Raw genomic sequence first — 20503 nt, forward strand, 5'->3', positions numbered from 1 at the left:
GCCCAGAAGCTGTTTTGAAATGTGCTCCATGGTTTTAGGGTGTATTTTTCTAATAAGAGCTCTGCTGCATAAATATGCCCGGCAGGAAGCACTATCCGTCTTAACTAACCAGGAAAAAAGCCAGTGTGTGTGTGTGTGTGTGCGTGTGAGACACAGATACACTGCTCGACAGCTTCAACGTGTGACATTCACACAAAGCAGCAGGCAAACATCCAAACAATGAATGACAGAAACATGTTTGGAGCATCGTATTTGTGTTTTTCTGCTGCGTGATTGAATATTTGTATCATTACCAAATATGTGCTCAGACTTTTTTATCCTGGTGTCAGCTCCATCACGTCTGATAAACAGCACGTGCCAAGTTTAATCACAAATGATGATTTAAAGAAAAAAGTTTAAGAAGTGTGCTGACTGGCAGGATCGACACGATGTGAAGAGATGTGCATTGTTTGTAAAATCCTGAAAGCGCTGTGATTGCGCTTGTGTGTTTGTGTGTTAGTTTGATGATCTGACACCAGCTAGATGAGCAACATAGATGATTGTGTGGAAATGAAGCTAGCTGCTGACACACAAACACAAGCACCTGGAGCAACAATCAAGCTGAAACACTGACTCTGCATCTGTATTTATATGCACACACGCGCACACACACACGCACACATGCACACACACACTCGGTGGATTTGGAGTTCAAAGGATGTTTTATTTTGGGAACAGCTTCGGGTTAGTCACCCTACATTGGTGACAGACGGAGAAACAGGTTGCAAATATCAAACACTTTACAAGCACTGCAACATGCTCAAACACCCACGCAAACACACAAACACACACAGACTCACATTCTCGCTCTCCTTGTATTTCCTTTTTGTCTCTCTCTCTTAATTCCGAGAAACATCTCGCCAAAGGGAGGATGTGTTGTTTTAAACTTGCTAGCTTGCTTCTCCTTCACCAGCAGCTAATGTATGATCACAGCTCTTCTGACAGCTTTGTCAAAAACACTAAGAAACTGTGTTCAGGCTCATTAAAACATAACGCACAATGGCAGGATGCTGGGATTAGAGCAGATCAAGTGGTGATACGGCCGGTGCATTCTGGGTAGTGTTTGAGTGAATATCTGTGGTATAATTTTAAAGCAAAATGATAAATATTGTATCATTCAGGGGATTGTCATGTGAGTCTAAATGATCTAAACTCATCAAACACTTACTGTCCAGTTGTATCAGAAATGCTTTAGATTCCTCCAGATGTGTGTTGGGTTGTACTTTTAACTCCATTTACAGAGTTTAACCAGTAAACATAAGCATAGCCAACTACAGCATGTGAAAGTGAGCACTGTTAAAATGTGGGGTTAAACATTACAACACTTTTGCATTCAATCCGTCTCACTGTGTACCTGGCCTGTACCACTACACTTGCTGTCTTCGGAACATCTGCCCCCTTCCTCCTTTCACATAATGGTATGATCCCAGTCTGTCCTTGCATGTGATTGTTACCATCAAAAATAAAGTCCCACCCCTTCCTGCATGGATTCCCGCAAGAGCCTAAGATTTGGCCCCGCATACAGTCGACCCATTAGTAATTGAGATGTGAAATTATCTGGCCCACGAAGCGTAAGTTTGACACCCCCCCCCCCCCCCCCCCCATGCTTTAGAGGATAAAGGGATCGTATAGACTGAACTGACAAACTTTAGTAATGAACAACAAGGCGATCATCTTCATCTTTCTAGGAGGAGGAGCCATACTTGAGTTAAGCGTATGGATGTAACAAACAGTATCAATGGGGCAGGTAACACTAAAAGGCCAGATTCATTAAGCCTTATATACTGTAACCACAAAATATCCCCACTCAATTCCATAATAAGTTAAAAAAAAACTTTTTCAAAAGCAAAAAATGACAGTGTGGGATTGATTGGGGGCTGGGGAAAGACATTTAATAAAATAACTAAAGCCTTTAATGTAAATATGTTCAAAATTCTAAGTTTCGAAGCATGAAGAACAGTTACAGCTGTGTAACTCTGACAGCTTTGTGAGGACGGTAGTCGTGAACACGTGTTGTCCAAGGGCGTAGTTTTTCCGTAGGACCAACTCAAAGAGCCGCACAGCTTTGCGGCTCATTGTTGTTATACCTGTTTACTGTCACCAGGGGGCAGTGTTAAAAACACTCCTGTGAGCTACTCTTGCTACCATCTGTTGTTGGTCTTTGAACGAGCTGCAGAAAAGAGCCAAGTTGGAACATTTTGCTGACGTTCCCGGTCATGTTCAGGCTCATTTTTCCACCTGCGTAGAGCGTAATCTCCATATATCTCCAGCACATATCTCCAAAATATGCGCTGCCTGATTTTTGGAGGTCTCAAAACAAGCATGTCTGCATAGGTTGCATAACTTCAATCCTTCACCCTGCACAGCAGCATGTTAATGCAAATGGATACAAGTGCAGCACCATCCACCCACACATAATGTAAATACTGTAAATGATCCTGGATGACCTCACAGTTTAGTCACTGGTAATATTCTGCTTTTCACTGAATTCACTAATACAGTTCAGAAAACACCAGCCAGCGTCCTCGTTATTACGGCTTTTCCTCTCATTATGCAAAATGAAACCCCCCCTTACATAAACCATATCAAATAAATGAGCCACACAGTAAGCTAAGATGTAGCTTCACCTCAGTGTTTCAGTACGGTGTTATATTTGGTTCTAAAACTACTTGTACAAATACATATTCCATTCTTATGAGCTAATATTAGCTCAAGCAAGGTAGCATAATATAAATAGTTCATATAAAATCTGCCAACAGTGGCAATCATTTGATCACAGTCAGCGCCCCTTTGGCTGTAATCGAGAAGCCTGGCTGATAAATCCACCAGTTTTTTGATTCTAAGCCATTTGAGCTTCAAGGGAGCAAAAAGCTGAACAGGTGCTGGAGTAAGTATGGTGTTCAGCAGAACCCCCCCCACACACAAAACCAGTGTCCATCCGTCCTCTTCCACTTATCCTTATCAGGGTAAAGGAGGGAGGGGGATCTTGGGAGCCTATCCCAGCTACCATACAAAACCAGACATAAAAAAACAAACAAACAATGACCCCCCCCCAAAAAAAAAAAAAAAAACCCATAACATATATGCTGCAGAGCATTTTTCAGAACTTAGTCGAAGTTAAATATCTCATCATTCATATGCTCACATACTTTAAAAAAAGTCCCAGAAATGGTAAGGATGCTTTGGTATGTAAAGTGAGTGCACACTACATGCACACACGTACACACACAGTGCAAGGCAGTAATTGAAGAGGCGTTGGCACAGTTCGGTGGCGACACCTGTTTCAAATTTATAATGAGCAGCCAGGGGAGAGGACCACACGCAAACACAGCCACAGACGCACGCACACACATTTTTCTGCAGCTTGGCTGTGAATCTGCACTGGGCTGCAGGTCATAGGGAGGCTAAGAATAAACAGACCCTACTGAGCGTATCCCTCTCTTTCCTGCTTCTGTATATAGTACTCACATGCCCTCTGATTAACAAAGGGCTACCAAAGACAGAGGCGGCAGATAAAGACCTGCAGACAGAAAACTGAGCAAAGCTCGTGAAGTCCGATGGGGAGAAACAAAAAGATAATTTAAAAAAACATTCATTCATTAATTAGCTGAACAGAGAGAGAATTAATTCATTGCTGCGGCATATAATGGGAGTCCAGACAGTAAAGAAATATAGATGCACAGTGCTATGGTGGGTAACATATACTTTTACATATACTGGATCCTCCCATTTGTGTTTACATATCACTCTGCATTTAATCATTATTTATTATTAATCTCTGGCTCTCTTCCACAGTGTGTCTCCTGTCTTCTTCCCCTCCCCCCAACTGGTCATGGCAGATGGCTGTCCTTTCCTGTGTTAAAAGGGAGTTTTTTGTTCCCACTGTCACCCAGTGCTTGCTCATAGGGGTCCTTCGATTGTTGGGGGGGGTTTTCTCTGCATAATTGCAGGGTCTTTACCTTGCAATATGAATAAAATTTAATTGAATGTGACTGAGTGAATTGCACAGCACCGTATTCAGGTCCGATATTACCTCACTTGACTCACCCACAGACTTGCTTATGCTGTTAAGTCGACGCCTTGATGGAACTGAGACGTCTAAATATTGATACGTGCATCTGTATCTCATAACACTGATGTATTCCATCAAGGAAAGTGATGCCGTATGGGTACAAGAACTGGCTAACACGGTCGCTTTTGTGTTACTCGTGTATGTGGCCCAATTCGTCATTTTTCTCGCTAGAGCTTTAGGTATTTGCTGCAGTAAAGTTTTAGTTTCACTTCGCTTCTGCGGGAGCCCTCATACGTGCCAGGCTCATTCAAGTGGCACACACCCGGTTTTTAAAGCTGGATTTCTGTTTGAATGATGACATCATCTGGGTTATTTTCAGAAATCTGAAAGCTGCTTCTTCGTCTTCCTTTTAAGAGGATGTGCAGGTTGAGTACTTCTCCTCACGACTGACATTAATGTGTAAAAATGGTTTGCTTAATAAAGGGAGGCTCCATCTTGGGCTTCTGAGAGCGGACACCTTCAGCACGACCTCTTGGAGTATCTGTGATGTAGGGAGGCAAAAGAAAAAAGGACTTTTCCTTTGTGGGCTAAGCGTAGCATTACATTATTTTCTATAATGAAATCGAGTGGAAGCGCCTCTTCCGTCTCTTCACTTCGCTTTTCCTCTCCTCCTGTCAGTTCAGCTCCAGCAACTTTTAGATTTCCCCCAAGATTTTTTTCAGCTGCACCTGACTCGCCCTTCGTCATGTTTCCCCCGTCTCAGTCCGTTCTCCTCCTCTCACCGCTTTACCGTTTTCCTGAGCTTTAAGCAAAGCTCAGTCCGGCAGACAGCGTGAATGAGAAAGTTGACAGATTAATGTGGGGTTGCTTAAATGCAGGATATAGGCGAAAGGGGGTAAACAAAACAATTACACAGATTGGAGGAGAACGCAAGGAAGTGGAGGGAGGCGTGTGGACACTGAGTTATGTCTGGGTTGTGATCCAGCTGAATTGCTTTGGCAGCAAGTCCCTGTTCTTACGGTGTTGGCTGGAGAAGATGGGGAGAAGGATGTAATTAAGAAGAGAAGGTGGAGGGAAATAAATGTGCCAGGTAGAGCGAGAGGATGAGAGAAGAGAAGGAAAAGTCTGACAATGTAAACAAGCAAAAGGTGAAAGGCAGAGGGGAGGAAGATGCAAATGAAGAGAAGTCAAAGGTGCGCAGAAGCGAGGGATAAGTGAGAGAGGAGAGTGATGGGAGGTGAGGTATGAGGAAAAGGTGGAGAAGCAGGAGGAGGGCATGAGAAAACTCATCTAAAAATATGCCAGGAAAATATGTGAGAGATAAGTGTGGAGGAAAAATGATGAACTACAGAAACATGATGAGGCAAAGGCAGAAAGCAGAGGGAGAAGGAGAAACGAGTGCAGCAGATTAAAGCAGGTTCACATTAGTGTGCAGGAGGATTTTTGACAAGTAGTTCAAAAGCACAATGATGAAAAGAGAAAACACGCAGAGAGGGGCAGCAGCGAGAGAAGATGAACAATAAGTGAGCACAGACTGAATCAGTGAAGTAAGAGAGAGAGGGAGTGAGACGAGAACAAAAGGGGTAAAACTGTAAAGAGAAAGAGCCAGTTACTGATAATGAGGGCAGGTCGAGCCACCTTAAACCCAAAGTCGAGAACTGATTGGGTTTCTCGTGAATCAGAAGTGGATGGATAGACTTATTTAAGTATAAAAAACAATATCACATGGAGAAAAAGCAAAGGAAAAATTAGTTATAAGCGCTGACCGGCGAAAAGAGCGAGGAGATGAAAGGTTAGGGTCGGGGAGTAAATGCAGAGGTGAAGACAAGAAGGAGTGAGGCGGGAGACGCCAGGATGGATAGATCAATTTACCACAGGGGCTTTCTCACCAGCATATCCCTCGCTCAGCTGGCTCACACTCCTTTACATGGAAACATTGGATTATCGATCCATCCCCTCCTTTCCCCAGCAGTCACCCTGCTCGTCCGAAGCAACAGCTTCAAGGCCTCTCAGCGTCTTTGCTTTTGCTTTTGTATTTGATGCAAACTACACACTTCCTCCATTCCTCCTCAGCTCACAGTCTGTGTTAGTCAGATGAACTAAAAGAAGTTAAGGAGTTCAAGAACAAGATCACAAAATCTCACCTGAGAAGAAGCCCTTAGTATTAGTACAGTCGAGGATGAATTTCTGCTTAAAGAAGGCATCTCAGCTTCTTTTGCAAGTGCTTTGGTTGCTAGCAGACACTTGCTAACTAACCACAGAGCTGTAGCAAAAGCTAAGGAAATCCCAAAAAGTTGATTCGGTTCGTCTGGACGTAGCGTTTTTGGTTTTTGCCAGCATTTTCAGCTAGCAAACAACCTCCTGCAACCACTCACCAACTGATCTGGGAAAACACTTCTCCATAGCGAGTGGTGGTTACCAGTGCATGACTCTATGCTTGTGTGACTTTGGCTTTAGCAATCTAAACTAACTAAAATACACTGTTGGTTGATGTAGATCATCAGAATCAATAGCTTTTTGTTTTTGCAGCAGTCGTTTATATGCACGTCCTTTAGCAGTTCCTTTAAGTATATTAAATACATTATCTATGACTCCATGACTCCCATATATACACTGAGTTATTAACCGATGCTTCGTAAAAACATGCCCTTCACTACTAATCTACATCCAGCAGAGGAAGACGCTCATTGCTGCTTATGCTTGACCCACAAAGTTGCAATCTCTCAGGGTTGAAACACACTCTACTAAGTGATCTTTTTAATCCTCTTTAGCAAACACACCACCAATAGTTTCACTTTCAGCTAATCTGATCTGCTGCAGTCTCAGACCCACTGATACCAGCTTTCTATTTAACCTCCTGTGCTCATATAACAGCAGCTCTCAGAAGACTGCCTCAGCTTTACAGTTTGCATGGTTTGATTACACTTAACTCTTGTCTTTTGCTTTAGCTTCTCTCGCACTCCCTTTCATCTCTCCCTGACCTTGCAGCAGTGACTGCACCATCAGCACATCGCTCCGTCCCACACGCACAAGAACACGCTATGACCTGTGCTTTAAAGACGCTCTGCTTAGAGGTTTGCTGGTGTCAGACGTTTGTGCTCATTTGTAAATTCTAATCTGATGCAATCGCAAACCACTAAATAGAACACCAGCCCTTCACCTTAGCCAACATTTAATTCTAATCTTAACTCCAAAGCCATAATTGTTCTCCTCAAACAGAACTTTGAAGGCAAATATTCCCCAAAGGGTCAAAGACCTAAATCTAGGTTTAAAACTAAACCTCACACACACACACACACACACACACACACACACACACACACACACACACACACACACACACACACACACACACAAAGCTTTTGAAAACACACTGATGTCATAACACCACCTGGCTCAGTCCTTATTCACTTAGCTAACCTGTAACCTTGTCAATCTAATAAAATATTCTTAAATTATGCACAGATGTCCTCACGCTTACATCTAAAAGTCTAATTGGTCCTCATACATATAGATATGTGAAACCACACACACTCTTACACACACGTACGCAGAGGGCTTGCTTTATGGGCCCCGAGTGGCGTTGGAGAAACTGCATTCCCAACCACTTTATGTATTGGTCAATTTAACACCGCTAACTTCAGCATATTAAAAATGCATGCGCCCAAGGACGCAAGAGCAATTTTATGAATGTGTATGTGTGCACCCATGTGTTTGCAAGCATTTAATGCAGAGAAGCCTGGCTGGAAATGTGACATTATTACACTGTTATCTACCTAATAGAGCCATTTATAGAGCAGAATACTTGATTAACTTACACAGCAATTTCTGAATAGAAATCAATCACAGGAAGGAAAACAGAGGAAATGTGAGGGCGTCATTGTTGATCCAAAAATGTCCCAGTCTCCATATGATGTCACACCAACCGCAAAATGTAAAGAATACACCGGGACGGTGTTCAAAGGTGGATGAAATGTCATGCAGACAACAGCGAGGTACTCACATAGTCTCATCATTCTGAAACTCCAGCTTGCCTGCAGCCATTTCGTAGTCCTCCCCTCCCTTAGCGGTTCCATCCAAGGTTCGATAGGGAATGGCGACCAGGCCTCGAGCCCCCGACGTCCTGAGCACCTTCACCTCCATCACGCCAACACTTTCACTCACCCTCTGAGTGGCACTTTCAAATGTAAAGATGCCTAAGAATTAATGAAAGAAAGAATTTATTTCACAGGGGAGAAACACTAAAAAGCTTGACAAACACCTACACTCTCATGCACTGCCTTGCTCTCAGAGGTGCACGGTATATGCTGTACAGTAAGAGGATAATAGATCACTTCCCACTCTCTCTAGATGAAACACAATGGGTAAACACCCACTCTCCACTCATCCACCTGCATTTTTAACTCCCTGGATGCTTTCAAATTGCAGCAAAATGTCGCAACACTGGAAGGACGAGCTCTTTGTCACCTTCTAATGATGCTGTTTTATGGACACCCAGAGACGACAAGCTATGGCACACCAACAGATTCATGTGGACTCCTGATAGCAGTAAAGCACAGGTTTACAGTGTCCTAAAAGCTGTTATATAATAATGTAGAATCAAATACCAAAAAATTGTGAGAATTTAAATTTCAGCTTACAAAATGTTCTTTATATTTACATACATATCAAGCAGCAGTTTCAGGGGCTAATGTCCTCTACAGTCGGGTCCTCTAACACAGCGGTCCCCAACCTTTTTTGCGCCATGGACCGGTTTAATGTCAGACATCATTTCACGACCGGCCTTCAAGGTGTCGCAGATAAATACAACAAAATAAAATGATACGACCAAGACAAAAACTGTGGTATTTTGTAAATGTAATAATAAACGCGAATTCACTGTGTAATTGTGTAACTTTATTAGCGGGGTCGTCCTGAAATGCGCCAACAACATTGAGAGTAACATCCTCCTCTCTGCCCCTTAATGCTCTCTGGTTGCTATGGTAACGCATAAATATTTCTATCAAAATCAGACACACAACTACGACACGGGAAAAGACCGAGTTAACGATAAAAACCCTGAAAACCATAAATTTCACACCCGAGCCTCAACTCTCGCAGCCCGGTACCAAACGACTCACGGATCGGGATCGGTCCGTGGCCCGGGCTGGGGACCGCTGCTCTATTGGATACATGATTGTGTGCTACGCTCCACTGCTGTTAACTTGATTCAGTGAACTGGACTTTGCACCTTGTTGGTGCTAACTGCACTCACAGCCTGTCCCAAAGTCAACTTGTCAGGTTTTATCAAGTGAAGTTTTGGTATCCCACTTGTACGTTACAAAGCATTAGCATAGTCTGGCCAACTAACCTAACTAACCTGAGCTAGTATTCAGGGTCTCATCCAAACATGGTCACTTGTTGTTTACTAATAACAGCATGCTAAAATTGAGGCTTTAAAAAAGAATTTCACAAACCAGTGTATGATGTGGCCTAAACATATGGAAGGCCACGAGTGCCACAATGAATTGAATAAATAGATTGTTACATAATTAATTAAATGTGTCATTAATTAATTAAAATTGGAAATTAATAATTTTGTAAATGTTTTAAATTGATTTCCTTGATATTTTATTATTTATATATGTAATCATTCAATTATTTTCTATTTTAATTAATTAATGACACAATGAATTATTTATTTAATTCATTTTGACACTTCACAATATTATTCGGTGGTAGGTTTTCCCCATAGGAATCTTAGACTGAATACTTTAAGCTATTAAAGTCTGAATATCACGACACCACGTGACACCTGTGAACACAGTTAAGGTGAAACTTCCTTTTACCTGCGTGATCATCGTCATAGATGGTCACTGTGGCAGTGTGGTTGTCACCCAGCACGGCTTTCGGGGTAGCGCTGGCATCCAGAGGTGCAGTGCCAATCTCCGGATAGCCAACGACACGAGGGTTACTGAGGTGAACGTAGAAATACTCATCTTCCTCGAAGATGTCGTCATCAATGACGCCCACTGTGATCTCTGAGAAAAGAATTGTTGTTTTAGCATCTTGCTCTCCGGTGCAAACTAATTATAATAATTTGCTAAAATTTTTAATTTAATTACATTTTTTTCCCCTTGAAACCACTAGCAAAAAAAAGAAAAAGAAAAAAAAGAAAAGAAATATGCCTCAGGAGCTGCAGATAACCTCTGCTATTTGAGCATCAGTTTCAATGACATGTTTATTGAAAATATGTCAGAAATTATTGTAGTCAGTGTTGTTTTTTTACCTTTGAGGGTTTCTCCCGGCTTGAACAGTAGCGTTCCCTCTGCAAACTCATAATCTGAACCTGCGTTGGCCGTACCGTCCTCTGTGCGATAATCCACCTGCAGGAGATGGGAACACAGAGGAGAGATGGGGAGAAAGCAAAAAGAGTCGTCAAGATGAAACACAAGTGAGCAGATATGAAAAGGGCAGATAAACACAAAGGGAGAGGGAGAGTGCCGAACAGAGGGAGAGAGAGCGATAGAGAGGAGGACAGCAAAGAAGAGGCATTTGGGGAGATGAGGACAGAGGGTGAGAGAGAAGAAGAAAAACAGCTTCATTAAACCAAGCCCTCTGGTCAGAAACAGGCCGATATTAAAGACTTTGAAGATAACATAAGAAAACCTTCCGCGTATCCTGTCCTTTCTCTCTGTCCTTTCAACTGCTTTGTGTTAATTAACCCCCTCCTTCTTATTTAGACAACATTAGAACCCAAATATCTAAAATGCATTTAGTTCAAATGGCTTCAAAGCCATTTTTTTCTGTTTGAAGGCAAAGCTGTGTCAGTCAGTCGGTGCTGCTAGTGCTACTGAAGTCAATCCCTAGCCTCTGCTCTATTTTTAGCGCCTCATGAAATGTGTATAAGTGATATATTTTTAAATGCATCCAATGGCTGGATGATATTTTTGGGATTAAATTGAAGCTGGGTAATACTCAAGAGATTTTAAGATATGTGGATAGCTGATTTCTTACATTTTAGACTGATGTGTGAGAAGTTATATCGTCACAGCCCGTGATTATATAAGAGCTGAGTTTCCTCTAATGCAAGACGCTCTATACTCTTTGAGCTTAAAATTCATGACATCTCGGACAAGCTCACGGCTCTCCAACGGGAGATTGAGAGACCAGTGACGGACTGTTTGATCAACTGTAAAATGTGAGTGACAATGCATGTGACAAATAAAAGGCTTGATTGGTTGATTGAAGATAGATTGGGGTAGCTTATCAGTCAATCATGCTGCTTGGATGACAATGACTGTTTTGGAGCTGTATTGCTGTGCGTTCAAATTAAAGACTTAACACTACAGACGTGCCCTCAATAAGACCCCTAGTATCTGTATATAAGGGACGCATTTTAACTTACATTATATTTATCTTAATTTAACAGCTGAAATGACTGTTCAAACATTCACAGTGTTGCTAATAGTAACAAGTCCTCTGTGATTCATCACCTGACTCACAGAAAACACAGTTTGTCTTTTGTGTAATGCTAAACTTTGATGTTTTGCCAACTTATTCGAACCAAACTGTGACTCAAGACTTCAAACAATGATAATTATTTCAAGTTCACCCTCAACACCCTCAGCTAATAAAAGCTTGCTATCACACTAGCACCATGTACATGTTGTAGCTACAAGCAGAGCTGCTAAGAGTTGCTAATATCGCTCTGTGCATGCTGGATGTGAAAACAGTCACAGTTTGCTAACACAGTTTTTCCACCATATCAGCTTAAAAGTTGATATTTTGATTAGAACTTGCTTCAAATGTTCAATCATAGACTGTATATAAACTTAGCACATAAAGTAAGTAAACATGATTTGGCCGATTATTTATTTGTTGCAACAATGCTTTCCCCGATGCTACATTTGTAAGGAAAATGCATTTGTAGGTTGAGCAGCAGAGTTGAGTATGCGGGATGTGCCAAATATTCTCTGCCAACATCAACCAGCTTATTCTGCTACTCACTCTTGATTGTTGTCGTTTATTGGATTGGATGATTGCAGCCTGAAGAAACAAGGCATACTGACAATTTAACAATTTATTCATTTTATAAATGGGGGCCTCAGTAGCATGTGGCACACCATACAGAGCCACAGCAGCCTTGCACATCCTCCTCATGCTGGTCACCAGCGTGGTTGGCCATATCATCCTGCAAACCCTGGAAGAGTGCCTTCAGTTCATCTCTGCTGATGCCCACTTGGTAGCCTGTCTCTGCCATCACCTCTTTTATGGAACTTGACCTTCAATTTTGACCTTCAATTTCCTGGTTGCCTGGAAATGGTACTAGGGATCACTCCAAATAATGTTGCAGCTTAGTTTTGCCGAACACCAGCTGGAGGTTACCTGGATAGGGCACGGGGTCTATCCACATCAGCCAAACATGGCATGCTTGGATCAGACACCAAGTGACCGCTTTAACAAGGTCCATGCTCACATGTGCTGCTAGTCAGGCACCTGATTATCAGCACCGGGGTACCAGGGTCAAAACAAGAGTCAAAAGCAGAATAAACTGTTTGGCATTAGCATAGAAGATTTGGCAACTTTTTCAAAGATGCAACCCAGATAGTCAACTCTTTTGCTCTACCCACAACTGCATTTTTCTTAGAAATGTGTCACTTTTTTAAGCGAAATAAACAGGCTTTCCAACCATATAAGAGTCATTGCCAGGAAGCATTAGAAAGAAGAAATAATTGACAAACACAAATTTACTCCATTTTTGTGCAAAGTTAAAATAACAGAAAATCCGGATCTGTAAATTGAACTGAGTGGCAGAAGTGAACCTGCATTCTTGCAATGGCCACCAATGCAAGTCTTCCTGTATTGAAGTCTAAACATTTTCATTGAAGTGATCAGCTTAATCTTATCTTTAACGGTTATTTTATGCAGCATGATGTTCACATTTTGGTCCTTTTGAAAACAATGCTTGTGTTGGGAACGGCCTGCCTTGTGCTAACATTGCTAAATCTTTTAAAGGAAAAAGCACTGTGTAGATGTTTTTGCACCTTTTCCTGTGCTTTAAAGCCTTTAGATAGCAATGTATGAGTGCAAAGTAATTCGCTTTTAACTTTCATTGACCCAGCCATCAATACGAGGGAGCTCTCTGAGAATACCTAAATGACACGAATAATATTTCTTTTGTCTCTCGACTGCTCTGACAACATATTTGCAAAGCATCCTTCAGCAGACGGCTGACTAAGGCCGTGCCACCAGCAGAAAACTATGATCTCTCATCACAGTTTAATTTGTAAACAAGAAGAAGAATAAAGGAGAGCCAGCCTTGCGAAGCCAGTAGTAATGCTGAGCAGATCAGATATCATCCCACTGACAGAGACTCAGCGGGAGACTCTCTCATTCAGGGAGAGCTCTCATTCATAGCCAGCATTAAGCCACCATTAAGTCTGAGATCAATGAGCCTTTGCAAAAGGATGTGCGCTTTCTTTGAGTTACAACCTGAGCCAGAAACTAGAAATCTGGAGATGAAGGTGTTTTCTCTGGTGCCTCTCAGCTACTCTCCTCTGCCACCCACTTCTCTGCCTTTATCCAACCAGGAAAGAAAAATAAAGGTGCTCAAAGCCTCTGGAGGTGAGCACATGACACAAGATCTGCTTAAGATAGAAAAAGGTGTCAGGGAAGTCAGCCCACAGAATATTGTTGTTTTCTCTGTTGTCTCTGCTGTCTGCTTTTATTTGCATGAGACTCTGCAAGACTTGTTTCCCTTAAAGACACGCTCACACACACACACACACACACACACACACACACTTTTATTCATAATCTACTGTCCATCCCTGCCGTGCACTCACCTTGACAGTAACTCCGGGGTCACCTCCATGTCTGCCAACGGTCAGTTTCAGGGAACCACAGTTTTCAAAGCACTGATACAAAGAGGGTTCAAACTCAATCCTGATGGTGTGAGGGTCATCCTCCTGGGCCTGGGTCTCATGGCTGCTTACCACCTGAGAAAAAACACGCTCAAGGTTCCAGTAGCTTCAAATATAATATAATGGAGAAAGGCGATTAGAGTGCGTGCCTCACCTTGCGGGCCTGGTCAGCAGCGTGCTTCTTGAGGATGTTACCTGCTCCGATCATCATCCTGGTTGCCTGGATGCGGTAAAATGCTCGGCTCTTTTGCTGCTGCATTAGGACCTAATCAACAAATGCAATGAATCAATAAACCATTTCATGTTAATTTAATTTGCTGTGGCCCAAACAGCCGTGCTTTTATGAAAGCAATCACTTTTAAAGAGAGAGCAACAATCTGAGAATTTTCTCCTGGGAGATCCTACACCGCCATAACTGAACTTCAACTCAGTGTCAAAGGTCAACAGTAGATTCCCTGACATTTCCAGAAAGATTGTCTGAAGACAGACAAACTAAATCAGTGCAATAATACTGACAAAGAATCATTTAACATTCTTTTCTCATGTAATAACTTCAGGCTTTGGTTGCTGGCTCTCTTCACTGCCAACTTTCGTTCTAATGAGGTTTATCAATCTATAAGGAGCGATTTTAATAAAAACGTATGGCTCAATAGTGATGTATTATCCCAACGATCCACTAAATTGAAAATGAACAAAGTGGCCACTGTAGCTGCGAGATCATTAGACTAAATGTGGCCTCAGAGCTGAGAACGCTGCAATTTATTCAAATTTAATGGAAGTGAGCTGACAGAATCTTTATATCTGCATCTCTTTAGATAGAAGGGATAAGTAAGTGTTTAGTTAAGAAACCGATTTGGGTTTTTGCTGCACAAGATCACCCAGCTCCATTTCCTATGACAGCAATTTAATTTTACATTCAGTGATTCATTATGACCGCAAGAACTGAAATTTAGCCAGTCAAGTTTAATCTACAGGGCAGCTGTCATTCTTATTTACAGCACGGACTGGAGGGAGTAGCTGCAGGGATAGGGAGGCCTGAATGCTAACAAACCTCTGGGAGCTGACCAGTGCACATTTGGCCCGCTAAACTCCTTCCCTCCCCTCCTTCAAAACCGAAACCAAATATATAAAAATGAGTTGGAGAGGAGGCAAGGAAAGGAATTGGTGGGAAAGCAGAGAAAGGGAGAGCAGCAGAGACTTGGACAGCTTCTACAGCTGAAATGTGCGCGCTGCATAAAAAAGGGGAATCTCTAATGAGCCAGTTTAATGATTACTCCTCATAAAAGTTAAACATTTTAATAAAGTGTGAGCAACTGCTATAACAGAGAGGAGTATGGGTGTGCGCTGACAGCTAAAATGTGGTTACAAAATGCCAAATTTAACTATGAGTTAAATTTTGAACAAATTTTGCTTAAGGTATTACAACCAACACATCACAAATCTAAATTCTCCCCAAAAAATATTAACTTGAGGCCCACTTAAGTTCTTCAGCAAAGCATTTAGCTACATCTCTTTAAAGATTAACTCAATCGCTGAGAAAAAAAGGCAGCAATGTTACCGCAAGTCAATATTTTTAAGGCTTCTGGGGTCCAGAACGAGCGCTCACGTTAATATATTTAGCTTTCATGTAACTTACCGGGCAAAAAATCACCTGGATGGCAGAGGGGTGAAGGTTTTACTGGTGTCAGTCAAGCCAACAGACACCTTCCACTCAGTACACTGGTTTAATCAACACCTAATAAAACAGTTTTACTGTGTGTTAAGCTGAGAGAGACTGAGATAATGTGTGTAGCTAGCTGATGCTCAGCCAACTCAATTAACCACTCGCTAATGTTTTTAGTTTATGTGAACATGCTATTGGTTTGATTGTATGAGACTGCCGTAAAGGTTATAGATTTTCCTCTTTGTAACTTTGTGCTGTCTCCTCAGGGAACTGCACCTTCCTTTACTTTCAAAGCTACACTGAATGTGTCATAGCACCATATCTGACTCATTATCACCCTCAGAAGAGTAACATATGGAACATGACTCACGTTTGCTCGTGTGTTACTGGTTTAGACATAATAATAATATGTCAGAAGTCTGAGAATCAAAGAAGTGAAGTGAGAGAACCATTGAAATTTTGCTATTGCTATTAGCTTTTGGTTGCTAGCTTTTATCTTTATGTTTACTAGCACCTCCAAAACTTCCACATTCCAGCACATACATATCTCATCGTGTGCTACTGGTCTAGATAGAAAATCTGGAAATTGAGTGAAATAATGATATGTCAAAAGTCTAAGAATCAAAGAATGGAAGTGAGAGAACTATTGAAATTTTGCTATTGCTATTAGCTTTTGGTTGCTAGCTTTTATCTTTATGTTTACTAGCACCTCCAAAACTTCCCCATATCAGCACATACATATCTCATCTTTCATAGTCTAAATGAAATCAGTCTCTGTGTAATCTTCTGTAAAACTACAACATTTCTAGTGGAAATTATTTTCAACAAAAACTAGGGGGGGTTGCTTTACAGCTTATGCTAGCCTGAGCTAAGCTAATCACGCCTCTGTTTGTAACACCGCAAAACTTCTTAACTTGATTTAACAAGTTGTCAAAGTTGATTTAAAAAGTATTCATAGCATCTAAAAAATGAATCAGTACTTACAGATAATAATAATAACAAGATATTAATACTGAGAATATTCCAGCATTAGCAACTATTTTTTGACACTCTAATATACAGTCAATGGCCATGTCATTGAATACACTTTGCTAGTCTTGGGTTGGACAACAACAACTTGTTCAAAACATTCCTCAAAGATTTTGGCCCATATAACATAATAATAGCATCACACATTTGCATCCATCCCAAAGTAGCTCTATTGGATTGAGATATCTGGAGACTGTGGAGGCAATTTGATTACAGTGAACTCATTGTCATGTACAAGAAAGCGTTTTGAGACCATTTGAGCTTTGTGACATGCTGTGTTATCCTACTGGAAGCAGCCAGCGATCATAATGGAAAGGACATAGTCAGCAACAATCCTCAGGTAGGCTGTGGTGTTAAAACAATACCATTTGATTGGCTGATTGGATATTTGCGTTGAGTAGTTGAACAGGTGTACCAAATGGGATGGCCAGTGAGTGCAGATGATGTTGTACCTCAGTACTGGTTATTAGGCTGTATACCATGTATAAGAAGGCAAAAGTGTATAGCTACTACTGTTTTATAAAATCCTGCTTATTATTAAATGCCAATGAACCTGTTCTTTGTATATGGTTTTAGAAAGTTATTTGAATCGTGATAAGCGTGTGGTGGAAATCTGATATAGTCATGACTTCCAAAGCTTAAACATCAATGGGATTGTGTGCTGCTAACCTGATAATTAGCCATCTCAATGAGCTGCTCCATGTCTTTATCCGGGTGCCTCTGCTTCAGCTCCTTTAGCGTCCTTGCCATGTCCCTCCTAGCCTCGTCCTCATCGTCCTTTGCTCCTCCCTCCTCCATCATGCCTCCATCCATCCCGCTGTGACAGTTCAGCGCTATCTGTCCGTCCAGCTCCAGCATGTCCATCTTGGTGAAGCCCCCTGGACCTAGCACTCCACCCCCTCCTCCTCCATCCATGCCTAGACCTCCATCAGCCCCACCCTCTGTCTCAATGATGATTCCCCGATTCTTGTCGGCACGGTAACGCTTGCGGACATACTTGTAGAAGAGAAGGCGGCGGTCGGCCACCCAGGCCTGGACCACGCAGAGTGGGAAGCAGAGGAAAGTAAGCACTGCCTCCCACACCTGAATGAGAGAAGAGATGTGGTTAAAAGATTTTCTGTTTTATTCTCCTCCTCTTATTTCATCCCAGTGATTTCTTTCTTTAAACTTCAGCAGTTTTTACTTAAAACTGTCCTCACCTCCACCTCTCCAGGGGAAAAGACACTCAGAATCAGGTAGAGCCAGATGTAGGCGAAGATACTCCAAGCCGCCGTGACAAAAAACACCCGAAGGTGTTTGATTTTGCGCGTTTCTCCATCGGGGACCACATACACACACAGAGCGATGATGACGAACATATTGAAGGCGGCGCTGCCCACAATGGTGCTGGGACCTAGATCACCAGCCTCAAAACCGTGACCGCACACCTGCAGTTGGAGGTGAAAATAAGATTACTGTCTTTCCATTACATTCTCTATCAGTTAATCTGACGTGCAGCCTGCAGGCTCATGTTGCACTGACCTCGATAACAGACAGCAGTATCTCAGGGGCACTGGAACCCAAGGCCATCAGAGTGAGATTAGAAACAGTCTCATTCCAGATTCTCACGGTGGCTGTGGTGGTCTCACCATTCGACTTCTTTATGGTGATCTCCTTCTCCTGGGAGGTTATCACCTGGAGTGGAGAGGGCGTAAAGAAAGAAATAATATTGCATTTAATTGTTTTATACAGGTTACCTATTAGTGGTCTAATATCAGAAACTTATAGTGCAATCTAATAACAATTCAATGAATATTCATTGACTTACCTCTATAGAAGACATGAACCGGTCCGCTATAATGCTCATGCCCAGGAACATGTAGATGAGTGCTACAAAGTAAACAATGGCTCGTGCCACTTTATCTCCTACAGAGGGGTTCTGAGGGTTCCACACAGGCAGCACCACTCCTGCAATCAAAAGAAAAGATAAAGGTGGAAAAAGGTAAAATCATTTTTCAGCAATATCACAGGGAATATTTGGTTGCAACAGTGTTGTGTAATCATTCTCCGCCTCTCTAATCCTATAAAGCCTGCCACTGTGAGCATGTTGTGGAAACCACAGAGGCAGCATAACCTCATTAAAGATTACTGTAAGTGGGAAATTTTCTATATGGTCCCATTTGTCCTACTAAAACTCAGTGGAACTGCTAAAGTTAATGAAAGCATGAAAACCTACCCCAAAGTGATCAGCGTTCTAGATTTGTGACATTAAATTGACATATTTCACTTTTAACTCACCGGTGGCACATTTTTGCTCATCTGGCAGACCTTTCTGATGCCTGATGTGAGACTGTCGTGAATATTCTCCTGACTTTATTTCACTTTCATAGACCATTGACACCTAGCAAATATGTCCCTTCAATGTTACTTGCACATCTGGACAGGACATATGGAATGGACTATGCTGTTATAAGAAGTTATACTACTTGGCTTAGAATAATTAAGTGGCATACACAATACTGTGCAAAACGTTTGCGTCATGCCTTATTTTTTAATACTTTGCTAAGAAAATGGAAAATGTGCAAAAGTATATAAAACAACAGCACAGTTCATGCGATTCTAACAAGCTCTAGAAGGACATCCAATGCTCTTCTTTGGATGCTGGCTGCTTTTTGTTCTGTTCACTGTCAGGATGATCCAACACTGCTTCAAAAATGTTGAGCTCCATACGCTGAGGCGGTGTTCCCTAGCATGTTAATACTCCATAATCAGCGAAGGAGAAAATGTGTTGAAATGTGTTGAGTGTCAGGCTGATCGTCATGTTTATCTGTTCTCCTGATTGCAAAAACTTGGCTGGTACACAGGCAGCCAAACTAGAGGCGTAACCCATTTTATTGAACCCTCTCAGTTCACTGCACTCACTGAGAGGTTTACATGCAGAAGTCTAATCATGTCAGTGCTTCTTTACTTCTTTACAGTGCTTCCTTCACATTAAAGTGCAGTTTTCTCACAGACCCACCTTCCTGACAGGGGTCTCCACCAGAGGAACAGTTTTTCTTTCCGGCACCTGCACTGACTGATCCAGGGCATGACAGCAACAAAAAGAAGGAGAGAAGGAGGCAGAGAAGGAAAGAAGAGGGAGAAAAGTGGAAAGGGCGGAGTGAGTTGAGAGAGGACGGAGGCTTAGACATGGCTGCCGGAGCCATTTCTGCTGATGTGGACCTTCACTGGACTCTACCGAGTTGTGCTCTGGGTCAGCTCAGTGTAGGTCGATACCTAAAACCTGGAGACAGACAGAGAAAGGGTCGATTAAGTACTTCACTGTTCATTAACACCTATTTATGAATTTTCACACTAACTGTTTCAGTTCACTTAATTGTATTCAGTATGAAAACAACTGTTAGGTGTCTTCAATTAAAACGTTCTGAAATCCTGCACTGTGTTTCATGTGAGGAAAACAGCTCAGGTGAGCTGTCAGCGAAACCTTATATGTGTGACGACTTCTTTTTTTCTTCCTAGAAGTCAATAGAACATAGTTGCAAAGTGCTTTACAACGCATTTGAACAGATAAAATGAAATGAAAAAGCAATAAAAGCAATAATGGAAAGTCATTACTTAAAGAGAAGTTTAAGAAAGAGTCTGTAGAAGTGCTGTAAATGATGATGCACTTGTAGCCAGCATCTGTAATAAAGTTAAAACAATAAAGCTGAAGCAGATGTAGCCAGCTGGAGCTGCTCGGGAACCCAGATGAAAGAAATCAATCACTACAGAACAGTCAATAGCAGCTTCGAAGCAAAGCAGACAGTAAGAACTTGGAGATTGTTACACAGTTACAGTTACACAGTTACATGTTCCATTGCTAAAATATGAATACAA

The 20503-nt window shown here is 41.8% G+C and overlaps 1 protein-coding gene across 2 annotated transcripts in view; it reads right to left on the reverse strand.

The window, feature by feature from the left end:
* Positions 1–20503, reverse strand: part of LOC134624943 (sodium/calcium exchanger 1-like) — a 127555-nt gene that overhangs the window by 50367 nt on the left and 56685 nt on the right. Inside the window, exons 2-12 of one of the 2 annotated variants that reach the window (XM_063470155.1) lie at positions 19647–19910; positions 18456–18595; positions 18170–18322; positions 17848–18075; positions 17318–17731; positions 15593–15607; positions 14111–14221; positions 13879–14031; positions 10320–10416; positions 9880–10071; positions 8055–8247 (exon numbers count right to left, since the gene is read on the reverse strand). In XM_063470155.1, coding sequence (XP_063326225.1) covers positions 8055–8247; positions 9880–10071; positions 10320–10416; positions 13879–14031; positions 14111–14221; positions 15593–15607; positions 17318–17731; positions 17848–18075; positions 18170–18322; positions 18456–18595; positions 19647–19833 — 1883 coding nt within the window. In that variant the 5' untranslated portion in view covers positions 19834–19910. The remainder of the gene's footprint in view (positions 1–8054; positions 8248–9879; positions 10072–10319; positions 10417–13878; positions 14032–14110; positions 14222–15592; positions 15608–17317; positions 17732–17847; positions 18076–18169; positions 18323–18455; positions 18596–19646; positions 19911–20503) is intronic. The other variant, XM_063470157.1, reaches the window with a different exon arrangement.

This window comes from Pelmatolapia mariae, linkage group LG3_W, assembly GCF_036321145.2.
Source record: "Pelmatolapia mariae isolate MD_Pm_ZW linkage group LG3_W, Pm_UMD_F_2, whole genome shotgun sequence".
NCBI lineage: Eukaryota > Metazoa > Chordata > Actinopteri > Cichliformes > Cichlidae > Pelmatolapia > Pelmatolapia mariae.